The sequence below is a fragment of the Pogoniulus pusillus genome, chromosome 30, assembly GCF_015220805.1.
Source record: "Pogoniulus pusillus isolate bPogPus1 chromosome 30, bPogPus1.pri, whole genome shotgun sequence".
In the NCBI taxonomy this organism is placed as follows: domain Eukaryota; kingdom Metazoa; phylum Chordata; class Aves; order Piciformes; family Lybiidae; genus Pogoniulus; species Pogoniulus pusillus.
Window position 1 is genome coordinate 13,882,611 of NC_087293.1, and position 13,109 is coordinate 13,895,719.

The window sequence follows — 13,109 nt, forward strand, 5'->3', positions numbered from 1 at the left end:
ATGCCTGGGGCTTAGCCTTTAAGACAGAACCCAACATTTGATTCTGTCTTGCATTTAGGTTTGCACAGAAGTTCTGACCTTATATGGTTGGCTTCTAGAAAACTTCTTATTACAAGTACAGAATGTTTATGTCAGTGTGACATTTCATCCTGGACTCAGAACAAGGAGTAAAGAAGGAGCCTCAGTGTGATGGCAGAAAAAAAAAAAGGATAAAAATGGAGATTATGTTAATGAGGCACAGCAAAGGATTAAGCAGTACTAATAAGGAATTCAAGTTGATTACAGTTTCTAGAAGTGCAAAAAGAAAGAAATCTCTTGCAATGTGTTGGGCTAACCTCAACACAGCTATACCATGAAGGTTTACTGGCAGGCTTTAGAAAGCAGCCATTATTCTTTTGGGTTTAGATGTGAGCTCCTAGCTGCTGTTTGGGTGATGATGTTGTTTACAGAGTGGAGCTTGTAGATAGAATCAATTTGTACAGGCATGTTGAAAGCACTAAACTTAATCATGAAAAGTAGTGAGGAGGGATAAATTTGGGAGGCTGCTTAAGGTTCCTTACTGCTACCTATCATTTAGTGATTCAAAATGAATATTTAGATCAAACTCTCTGTCAACATTACACAGAGGAAACTGTTGTAATAAGCTACAGTTGCTCCTGGCTTTGAAAGTTTCTCTATTGACAGCTCATAAATTCAGTTCAGGTAGTGCTGGATAATGACAAATGAAACCTCCTCTATACAGGAGACAGACACAGCTTACTTGAACACCCTTAAATTCCAGTTGATTCAGTGAGAACCTAGCAAAGGTGTTATAAATTTATGAGGTTGAATCAGATAAGTAGTTTACTAGTTTTCATACATATTAAACAATTACACAGTTATATTTTTCCCTAAGCCAAGGAGCTGCTGTGTTTTTTAACTGAGTATGAGGACAGACTGAAAGAGTTGGGGCTGTGCAGTCTGGAGAAGAGGAGGCTCCCAGGTGACCTTCTTGTGGCCTTTCAGTATCTGAAGTGGCCTACAAAAAAGCTGGGGGGGGGGAACTTTTTAGGCTATCAGGTAGTGACAAGACCAGGGGGAATGGATGAAGCTGGAGAGGGTAGGTTCAGACTGGATGTGAGGAGGAAGTTCTTCTGCATGAGAGTGGTGAGAGCCTGGAATGGGTTGCCCAGGGAGGTGGTTGAGGCCCCATGCCTGGAGGTAAGACCAGGCTGGATGAGGCTTTGGCCAGCTTGATCTAGGATAGGGTGTCTCTGCCCATGGCAGGGGGTTGAAACTAGATGATCCTTGAGGTCCCTTGAACCCTGACTGATTCTGTGAATAGTGTAGCCAGTGAGTTGCAGAATTAATTCTGGTGTTGATTTCTCATGGAAGGCACAGTAATGGGTGAGCTCATAAAGGAAACAGAGACAACTTACCTGAAAAGGATTTCTTTTCTATAAGAAACAAAAAAGAGTCAATATTTGTGCTTTACTGAGTGGGAATGAACATGGAATCATTTCCCTCCAATAGCTGCTTGTATGACAGAGATTTCTTTATAACTTGCTAGTAACAAACGTTGAATCAAGAAGTCTGTCTGCCATAAATATAAACATTTAGGAATCAAAGGCAAAATTCCTTTTGGCTGCTTTCCTCCTCCATCCCCAACTTTCATATAGTTGCATCCCATGGTATTTCAGCAATTAATTTAGACCTTTCCCTCACTCTGTTCCATATGATTGTCATTCTTTTTGTACATAACCACTTAGGGCACAGCAGGGCAATGTCTCATTTTTCCTGCTTTTGAAGTGGACAGTGCACATATTAAAGATGTGGCATATTAAACAGCAGAAAGTGTAATAGCTGGAAGAATGCATGTTCCCTTCCTTAAAAATAGTGGATCAGGACTCTTTTTGCCATTGTATTTCTATAGGTATTGCTGAGACAGCAGTGTCTGTGTGGCTGATGCATTACTCTGCCATTGGGATTGGTGGATGGTGATGCTGCAAGAGGTGCTGCGAGAAAAATGCCTTTCTTACTTTAAACTTTGCAGTTGTACCCTTGCAGCTGTCTGCACTGTTTTTTTCACTGTGGAATGTTAACTGTGAGCTGTGGCTCTGCAAACATCAGAAGACCATGATGAACTGTTCACTTTGGTAAATTATTCATGGTAAATAAATATGTGAAGAGGGAAATGTTCAGATAAAAATGAAAGTTTCCTTCAGTCTGAAATTGTTTTTTCATTCACTGATAACCTTCTAAAGTACTATCACAATTTGAAGCCAGGGAATGAGTTCACTGCAAACCTGCTAGTGTTTAAACATGGGAAGATGTCTTCAGATGTTTTTCACAATCTATCCATTTCCATTCTATCTCCTGGCTCCTGACCTGCCTGATTTAGTCACATACCAACATGTTACGCTAGCTCAGACAGCAACGGGCATCTGTTCAGTGCTGAGTGACCTGTGATATGCTGTGAAGAGTCCTTGTTTTATCTCAGTGTTTCTTTTCCCTGCAAATGAGTTCATGTTCTTGGAAGTTTTTCTCCTTGTGACTGACAGGACAGTCTGTTGTAGCAGTCCTTTTGTAGCACTGAAATAGCAAGACCTCACTTTAACCACCTGAAAACAGAGCATCACAGCTCAGCTAAGTCAAAGTTCCTTTAGAATGCATGTGGAGAAGAATGAACCAGAAGGAAGCTTTGTATGCCTTGGGATTAGAGGGTAGGGGAGATGAATCCCAGGCAGAAATGTTGTTTATAAGGAACTTCTAAAGCACATTTTGAGTCTGTTACTATGCTAAGAAATGTTCCAGCAGTTGCCTTCTGTAGCATGTCTGAAAAGAGATTTAGGCTGTGTCCAATAGAAGCAGTTTTACAACCCTCACAAAACAAACAATCAAGGCTCTTTTCTAATGAAGGACTCTATCATATGTACTCTACAATTCACACAGTATCACAGTATCACAGTATCACCAAGGTTGGAAGAGACCTCACAGATCATCAAGTCCAACCCTTTACCACCACCTCTCTTCTTGGAGCAGGGAGCTATTCCTCAGAATCATAGAATGGTTTAGGTTGGAAGGGACTTCAAAGCTCATCCAGTTCCAATCCCCCACCATAGACAGGGACACCTCCTGCTAGAGCAGTTTGCTCAAGGCCTCATCCAATCTGGCTCTGAACACATCCAGGGAGGGAGCATCCACGACCTCGCTGGGCAACCTGTTCCAGTGTCTCACCACCCTCACTGTAAAGAGCTTCTTCCTAACACCCAGTTTAAATCTCCCCTCTTCCACTTTAAACCCATTACTCCTCATCCTATCATTACAAGACCTTGTAAATAGTTCCTACTCAGCACTTATGTAGGCCCCATTCAGATACTGGAAGGCCACTCCAAGATCTCCTGGAAGCTTTCTCTTCTGCAGGCTGCAGAGCCCCATCTCTTGTAGCCTGTCCTCATAGGAGAGCTGCTCCAGCCCACTACTCATCTTCGTGGCCCTCCTTCAGGCTTGTCTCTGGGTACTATGGACCTGTCTGGGACAGGGGATGACTAGGTGCAGCTGGTACACCTTGGTTCACACCTGCTGTTTCACAGCCAAGCAAAGCAGCATTGTTCATTTTGAGTGACCAGGGACTGGGATGTGCTCTTGGACCAAAGAGAGCGAATATTCAGAGACAGACTTATTAGTCTGCAAATGTTAACAGTTCTGCCAGCTTGAGTGGGTATTTGTATTATCAAAGAATCTGCAAGCTAATTTGTACTAGCAAATTACTGAAAATTGCTGGTTTGAGTAATTTTCTTAAGTTCAAATGTTTATGAAAGCATTTGGGGATCATTTAAGATTATTTCATATTCTCTTAAGGAAATTGATGCTGACAATGAATTTAATTAGTTCACATCCACCCCGAAATCTCTTCCTGGGCTTCTCTGGATCAGCTCCAGCTTTGCACAACACCTCCAAGAGCAGAGCACAGGCCTGGCTGCATGTTTTGTTCTGTGGCTGGACTAGGTCACTTATGTTACAAGTAGTGTAGGGCCTGAGCCAAAAGGCTGAACACACCCATTAGGGAAAGTCTGGGTCTGGGCTCTGATCTGAGCACGTGGGCTAAGCTGGATACTAATTGTTCCATCAATAATTAATATGCTCAGCACTTTCTCACTGTGTATCATCCCAAAGGAACCATCACTCTTCCTTTCACACATATACACATGTACTCTTCTTTCATTAAGGATTCCCAAACACAGTAATTAGAAGAGTCATCAAATTTGGATCTGACTGATCTCAATGCTGCTCCAGCTTTATTTCAGTGTAATTGCAGTGGCCTAGAGTGCACTGCTGAGTGCAGCCCCAGAACTCATTTAATGGGGAAAGAGCCACTGAGACACTGCTTCTGGGATATGAAAGACATCAACCTGCTTGTAGACATAACAGGACATGATTCCACCACCTAATTTACACATTACTTTAATCATATTAGAAAAAAAAACAACCAAACCTAACTGTTCAAATGTATAAACTCAAATGTTTGCTTCTAGAGAGTCACAGAATGGTTTAGGTTGGAAAGGACCTCAAAGCTCACCTAGTTCCAACCCCCTGCCATAGGCAGGGACACCTCCCACTAGAACAGGTCACTCAAGGTCTCATCCAACCTGGCCTTGAACACCTCCAGAGAGGGAGCAACCTGTGCCAGTGTCTCACCACCCTCACTGTAAAGAATTTCTTCCTAACATGTAGTTTGAATCTCCCCTCTTCCAGTTTAAACCCATTAATCCTCATCCTGTCATCTAGCCTTGAGCTCTGTGGTAAAGGGTTGGATTTGATGATCTGTGAGGTCTCTTCCAACCCTGATGATACTGTGATACTGTAATAGTCCCTCTCCAGCCTTCCTGTAGGCCACATGCTCAATGTCCTGGATTCATCTTATAAGCTAGCAGTAATGAAGTCTATTTTTTACCAATGGCAAAAGCTTGCCACCAAATCACAGAACCATGCAATCAATCAGGCTGGAAAAGACCTTTGAGATCATCAAGTCCAATCTATCACCCAGCATTATCTAATCAACTAAATCATGGTACCAAGTGCCACATCCAGTCTCTCCGTGGAGAGTCCAGTGACTCCACCACCTTCCTGGCAGCTCACTCCAATGCAAATCACTCTTTCTGCAAAGAACTTCTTCCTAATATCTAGCCTAAACCTGCCCTGGCACAGCGTGAGACTGTATCTCCTCATTCTGCCACTGGTTGCCTGAGAGAAGAGACCAACTTCCACCTGGCCACAACCTCTTTTCAGGTAGTTGTAGACAGCAATAAGGTCCCCCCTGAGCCTCCTCTTCTCCAGGCTCATTTTTAGCTCAGCCATTTAAGATTATATGGGTCCCAGCTCCTCCTCTTTTCCTACAACAAATGGGAACAGCTGGGCATTGTAATCTTCCCTCCACACTTTTTCTGCAGTTTTCATATATATTTCCCTTAGTTGCAACCTGCCCTACTTGGTGAACACAGTTTGAAGAACCAACAGGTAGGGAGGCAAGTATTTGCTAGAACAGTCTGAGAAATGTTCTAATAAACTATCTGTGCAAGACAATGTTTTGATGACTGTTACAGTAATCTGGCACTAGAGATAAATTAGATGCTCCAGTTGTCAGCTGGATGGGTTCTTTTAAAAATCCACTGCAATTTATAGCCCAATGACTAAATCCATCATAGATAGTTGGGTGTAATTTACAATGTAGCATACTAAAACATAGCCATCCTAATAAAAAGCTACATAAATCACAGAGAGAAAAGAAACAACCATTTGCCAGGGAGAAAAAAAAACCCCAACAAACAAAGGACAGACACGTTAAAAAGTTTTGTGTTGGGTTTTTTCCCCCTCCCAGACTTTTCCTTCTTTAGGGTCTAATCTTACCCCTGTGAAGTACACAGCCAAAGTCTAGTTTAACAATGGAAAATCAGAATCTTGAAAGCTGACATAGTTAATCAGCACTAACATCACTGAAAAGTGTGTAATTCTGTGGGGCTGATGCAGTAATCAGCCTAAAGCCTGCAGGAGATTGTGTAGCTGTAGTATGTCAGCTGCTCCAGAAGGCATATTCTGATGGGGAAGAGTTGCTCTGACTTGTGCAAGGGTGAATTCTTTCTCTCCCAGTGGAATACAGCCTTTATTTCCCTTGGCTGCAGAAAAAATCTGGTATCTGCCTTCTATTCCTTAAGATTGCATAATAGTATGGAAATGGCCTCTTACCACAAAGAGGAGAAGAGTCACAGTCAGCTGTGGTGGCATCCTCAAAACATGGAACTCGATTGCTGGTTGAGTGGAATGAATCCTGCCAATTCCTTTCTCCCCCAGCACAGCAGCAAAAGAGCATTTCTTGCTTCTCACCGTTGAAAGGGGTCCTGAGTCAACATCCTTTCTGCTTCCTGTTAACCCAACAAACAGATAAATACACCTTCAAACATGCTACAGTAACACACTGTGTTGGGCTGTTACCCACCAGTTCCAGCTAGTCCCTTTAGTCTCCAATTTTGTCACAAGCCACGAAGGATTGAGTAACCCAAAACACATCTCCATCCCATCTCTGACACTGGCCAACCACAGATGATTAAGAATACAAGAAATGGCAACTTCAGTGTGTTTCAGACCCTGGTGTAGTCTCCTAGCTTCTTGTGATCAGTTGTTTGTGATCTTTTTCAGGAGAAGGTTAGACTCTTTTGGTGGTTGGTCAGCTTTCCTACTGGGAAGTGTATTTTTCTTCTGCTTTGTGTAGGCTTTGTGCATAGCAAAAAGCAAAGCATGGCTGACCCCACTCAGTGCCTTCAATGAAAGATTAACTGGCTGGTTACAAGATCTGCCACTGCTCTTGCCATAACAACCTATTCTGATTTCACAGTAATCAATACTCAGCAGGCTCAAAAAGAACCTCTCTGTTGACCTATTGGAGCTGGATCCAAATATCCTGGGGTTTGTTAGCCTGAGCTTTTATCTTTTGCAATGCTACAAAAGCAATATTTATTAAAGTGCAGCTAAAAGAGTTGCTGTTATTAATGTGTGAGGCCAAATATAGCTACATCTTCTTAACATGCTGCCAGGGTGCCATTAATTTACAAGACAGAAGGAGAGTGTGGTGATACATAAAGCTGAAATGCCAATTAGGATGATACACCCTGATTTCTCAACACCCCTATGATATGTGACATTTATTTGCAATAAACCAACCTATCTCCAAGAAAGGTAGAGAGAAGTGTTTATATCAGACTCCCTTTAAACCCCTGCAGGAGGAGTGGTGTTGCTGTAGCAGGATGGTTGGCTTCTTTTCTGCCACGGTGAAATCTTTCCTATGAAAAGAGATCAGAGGTGACAATTTCAGGACATTTGAGAAGTGGAAAGGAAGGGTGAGAGGTGAAAGAGGAGTTTCCCTGTGACACTTGCCCTCCTAGTATCCACACAATTCTCAGACAACAGTAACTTTCAGCCCTCCTACTAGTGGTGAGGAAATGTTCTGATTCAGTTTCACTGAGAGAATAGGGTTTGGAGGACACTGGGAACACAGCAGACAGCAGGAAATAGGAGTTCAGTGTTTGAAACCCTGAAGAATCCCTCCAGTGAATGAAGCAAGCAACCAACCCAAGCTGCATCCCTGATTCCATCACCCAACAACTCAGATCCACTATGGAATACATGGTTAAACCCAGGCAGGTTCACAAAGGTCAAGCATTTATCCCTGTCTGGGAGTTCAGGGCTGTCATCCTACTGTTACCAGCACGGCAACAGCAAAGATGCTGAGGCAAGCAGGGGAAAACACCTTCAGGTGAAAACCTGGAAAATGTATCTAAAGATGCTTTGTTTTCCAACACATATTTTAATAAGGCAAGAATTCATTCATAACCACATAATAAATGCAGAATAAACTAAATGCAAAACCATCTGAATTACAAAAAGGAATTGTCTTTAACCTTTTAACTGTCCTTGGCTTGGAATATTGTTTGCAGAGGAGAGCTGAATTAAAGAGCTAACAGAGGCAAGGCCATTGGAAATCAGTGTACCTGCACTGAGAAGATAGCTCCAGTACAACAGCTATCATTAGAGGAATTTTGAAGAAATGGTCTGACCTGGGATTAGAAACTCATCCTACATGGCTAATTGGGGGTGAAATTTGATGGTGTGTCCAAGACATCATACAGGAAGGAGCAACAGTATTGAGCTTTTATTTCCCACAGAGCACTGTAGAAGGACAAATTTCAGTTGCACAGGAGAGGCCACTCAGTTAACTTCCCTTCTTTAGTCTTCCTTGGGACAGATCCAGCAGGCAGTAGTTTTCTACTTGAAGACAAAAGTCATCTAGCTGGTTAAATGGTGAAGGACTGTGCACTGAGGTGAGGTACTCTTGCCTGGAACCACTCATTGAAGTCCTCTTCTGGCATCTGCACAACACTTTCACGTACAAACTGAAACACAGAAAGGTTCTCTCCTGAACTTTTGATTTATGTGTAAGAGAGAGGTAATGTGGAAAAAAAAAAGACTATTGTGACAACAAAATGAATGTAGTGGCATTTGCAAACAGTTGGTATAGTGCTTTGTATTCCCCAAACATTTTTAATGCAGCTTTCAGAGCAGACAGATATGCTCTAACCTGAATTAAAAGGAAAACTCTATCATTTTTATTGCAATTTATATCCTGGATCTTGCCAACTCAAGTCTCAAGCTTTTAAACTTGTAGCTGTCTTCCACCTACCACTGCAGTGCATACATAAAAGCAACTTGAAAGTTAAGCAAGGCCTTCATCTGGAATCACTGTCAGGATCAGCCAGGTGATACTTAGTGATGCTTTTATTGCTCCTAAAATGTGACAGTTTCCATTACCTATTCCAGTTCGAAGGTCCTCTTTCCTCTGTGGCTGTTGTTGAAAGATGCATAAATGAAAGGGCAGGAGATTCAGTTTTGCTTATGTGTTATTCTCAAATATAAGGGATCAAAATGTAGAGAGGACAGAACAGAAACAGCAAAATAAAAATTGAATCTGAACCCAGCAAGCAACAGGGACTTAGATATTGAGCATTAGGGTGAGGCTGCCTTGCTGGTTAGCAATTGTGAGAAAGAGAGCACAGGACAACCGGGCAGGTTTTATAAGACACCCAGCAAATCCAGGTGGTGTGATCTGGACACGTTGGGTGCTAAATCTTTGCCTTTGTGTGGCATGGTAACACTCGACATGCGTAAAACGCACTGCAAACTGCTGCCTCTCAGGTTGGTCTCGCAGATGAGGGGAAGCAACTGTGATGAGAACAAGAGACACAAGGTGGCACCGTTGCCATTTTGTGTAAGCCAGGTACCTGGTTAGCCAACGTAGTGTACCTTCTAAATGTGTTCTCTTCCCTTTCTTGTGTCCTATAAGCAGTTGGCAAAAGGGGAAGAATATGAGAGTTGAGGCCAACTTAAGTTCTTGAGAAGCAAATAGTCTTTCAAGGCTGCTGAAGCAAACCAAAAGATATCTGCAGAGTTCCTCAGTCAGTGATGTAAGACACTGCTCAAACAGCTCATGGATGTAAATATTGGGAATGACAGGGCTTTCCAGGGCAGAAGAAGTTAGTGTTTCTCTTCAAGTACCCTAACAGCTTCTGACAGATGTCACTTTCATCATGGCAGCAAATAAATGAGCAATGACATAACAATAAAATGATACTAATTAATAACTCAATGCTTGTCATAACAATCTTTCCTCTGGGGAGTTCAAAGGGCCTCGTCCAAGGTGAACAGTAGCATCTTCATTTAGTAAGATCCTAAATGATTTCATCTGGCAACTTTCCACTGTATGAATTTCACCCACAGGTTCCTGCTCTCCTCACCCTCATCGCACAAAGTATCAAAACCTGGAATCATCTCACCTCCACGGCTGCAGCAATTTCTGGACAACAGAGCTCCCACACCTGCAGGTCAGCCAGAACCTTAAGAAAGGTGTCTGGACGAATTTTCAAGCCAGGAGTCTTGCTGTATCTTTCAAGTTTCTTTAAGATTTTCTGTACTTTATGGTCACTCTTCACAGACTCTGGAAGCCTGACAAGCAATACAGGAAACCTTTAACAGAGAGAAGAACAGCAATAAAAGAGAAGCCATGGGAACAAATGCATATCTGATTAATAACTCTGGGTTTGCCTGGCATTTCTGCCACTTCACCACCTCCACAGCTCCAGCAGAAAAAGTGGCTCTCTGGGGAATGCAATATTCAGTGTAATTCCAAGTGAATAATGTGGAAGAGCTTTACTTTATTGGACTTGTGCACCAATTCCCTTTGCAGGGCATGGAAAGAGATGCATCTTTGATGTTCATTTAAATTTTGGATGATAAACTTGAGCAAGAAAGGAAATAATAAAATCCTAACAAATGTTTCCTTTTTACTACAGATTTGTCCTCTTTATCTTTTCTCTAATTATTTCTTTTTGCCTCTATGGATTTTCCAGTGCAATCAGTGCCTGATCCGACACGCTTTCTGATTCTCTTTACTATCTCTTTTCCCTCTGCTATCATCATTCTCCTCTCTCTATGTGCTGACATAAATCTCTCTGATCTAGGCACACTGTAACACCATTTTACTCTGAAGATAGGGATTCAGGAGAATTACACATTACAACAAAAATAAAACTCCTGTGAAAAGACTGCTTTTGTTTTTAATGTTCAGGATAAATTCTGTAGAGCTGCTTTGACAGTCCTGGAGACTGATGCTCCAAAGTTACTATCACTGTGCATGACTGGGGGGTGCTGGGGCTCTCACTGCAAAGGGATGAGGCTTTGGCAGCACATCAGTGGGAAGTGCTGCCCCTCTGCATTTTAGGGTACACATTATTGGGACAGCAGGGGAGGGGGGAAGATTTTCTTTCTTAAGCCATTGTGCTAGTTTGAGACAAACTGGAATATTTTAGTGAGAGAAATTAGATTACAGGCTGTAGAAAGGAAACAATGGTGATGTCTACTTCACTCATAGGCTTGCTGAGGTGTCAAAAAGGAAAGGCAAGTTGTTGTCTTCACTATGGTCAGTTCTACATTCAGCAATACATTGCTGTTATGGGTATGTAGCCAACTCATTATCACTGTCTAGATTACCCAGGACACCATAACTGTGTCACAGGTCTTTTATAACCCATCCATGCATTAAGACCTTTTGTTTGAGAAAGGAAGCTGTGTTTAGTGTACACTGCAGCATTCAGATTTTGTATTAGCTTTGAATTTTCTCACTTTGTGAGAGGGATGAGACAAGGAGACTGACAGCATATACAACTGAAGTGTTTCTGCTGTGATTCTTGGCAAGCCAGTGTTTGCAAAAGCACAGGAAAAAACAGCCCTGTTGTAAATGAAACAAGCTGTGATGAAAGCAATCTCTCTTATGACTTGTGTCTCCACAAAGAGGTTGTCCAGCCTTGTCAGAGGTTTCACTCTTCATACCTCTTGCAGATGGTGTTTGGCAGAACAGGCCAGGCACAGAAAGGTATTGCTCATCTAATTGTGCTGGTACAGTAAAAAATGAGAGAGTTCCCTCACCATGAAGGGGAGCACACTTCTAGTGCTGCCTTTCCAGAGAGGCAAAAGTAAAAACCCATGTTGGTACAGTCTCCATACTCACAGTGCTTTTCCCAAATTAAGGCTTCTTCTAGAAGAACCATAAATATAACAATAAAACCACACCTCCTGCAGTATCAGAAGTTATTTACATGTCAGATCTTAAATTTGGGGGACAGCTGCAACAGATAGGTTTGACAATTAACAGTCAAGCATACATGTCAAACCTAGTTCTGCTAGGTAAGCCAAGACTAGGTGTATTGTTTAATGCATGACTGATGTCTCCTAGCCCATCTGCATTTTGAACCTGATCTTAGAAATGGACTTTTTTGTTCTCTCAGATGATGGAGGACAGAAGATTCACTAGCAGGCTGGGAAAAAAAACAATTCCATGTAGTTTGTATACTCTGTTGTGCCATGTCCAAGAAGTTCTCAGAGACAGGGGCAGTAAGGAACACATTGTAAGCTTGCTGAGCTATTCTAGTAGGCTGTCTCTAGTGTGTATCTGGAAGCTGATCAGTGGATACAGCTAATATCCTTTCAAACATAAACCACTAGTAATCTGCAGAATTGCTGTACTGGGAAGCATTTAGGTGATTACACTGCTTGCCCTTGTAAGTGTTGCAGGATAAACAAAGGCAGGGAAATTGTTCTTTTTAATGTGTATGGACAGCTAGAGTCAAGGTCTCCTGTGCCATCAGTTTTAGTACTGGGAATGTTCAGTTCAGAAAAGAGCTGTGAATCTAACCCATCTACTTTTTATACAGTTGTCTCATCTTTTAGATACAGTGTTTTATGTACTTCCTGCTGGAAGAAGTATCCTGTAAAGCAGCACTCTGGGGAGTGTGTGTGAATGCAAAGAGTGTGTGAATGCAAAGAGTGTGTGAATGCAAAGAGTGTGTGAATGCAAAGAGTGTGTGAATGCAAAGAGTGTGTGAATGCAAAGAGTGTGTGAATGCAAAGAGTGTGTGAATGCAAAGAGTGTGTGAATGCAAAGAGTGTGTGAATGCAAAGAGTGTGTGAATGCAAAGTGTGTGTGAATGCAAAGTGTGTGTGAATGCAAAGTGTGTGTGAATGCAAAGTGTGCGTGAATGCAAAGAGTGTGTGAATGCAAAGAGTGTGTGAATGCAAAGACTCAGTGCTTGTTGCCCAATATCACTGCAAAGGAACTCTCTGTTTTGCTCCTTTCATGCTGTTTCAAGTTAACCTGTTTGCTGAGCAGGCTGAGATCACAGAATCACAGAATGTCAGGGACTGGAAGGGACCTTAAAAGCTCACCCGGTCCAGTCCCCCTGCCAGAGCAGGATCTCCTATACCAGGCAACGTAGGAACATGTCCAGGTGGGTTTTGATTATCTCCAGAGAGGGAGACTCCACAACCCCTCAAGGCAGCCTGTTGCAGTGTTCTGTCACCCTCAGAGTGAAAAAATTCCTCCTCATGTTTACATGAAACTTCCTCTGCCTGCTCTTAGACATAGTATCTGTATTTTTCTTGCTACCAGTTAAAAAGGCCTGGATTTCCAGCAACTGATCCAATGGTTTCAAGTGATACTTTGCTTTGTGAAGGAAAAAAAGGAAAGAAAA

At 42.3% G+C, this 13,109-nt stretch overlaps 1 protein-coding gene across 3 annotated transcripts in view; it reads right to left on the reverse strand.

The window, feature by feature from the left end:
• Positions 1–6,217: 6,217 nt before the first annotated feature.
• The window catches only part of CCDC60 (coiled-coil domain containing 60), a 63,207-nt gene continuing 56,315 nt past the window's right edge, over positions 6,218–13,109 (reverse strand). For 2 of the 3 annotated variants that reach the window (XM_064168221.1, XM_064168222.1), the window contains exons 12-13: positions 9,861–10,050; positions 7,636–8,423 (exon numbers count right to left, since the gene is read on the reverse strand). In XM_064168221.1, coding sequence (XP_064024291.1) covers positions 8,325–8,423; positions 9,861–10,050 — 289 coding nt within the window. In that variant the 3' untranslated portion in view covers positions 7,636–8,324. Of the gene's footprint in view, positions 6,399–7,194; positions 8,424–9,860; positions 10,051–13,109 lie in introns of those variants that run through there. The other variant, XM_064168220.1, reaches the window with a different exon arrangement.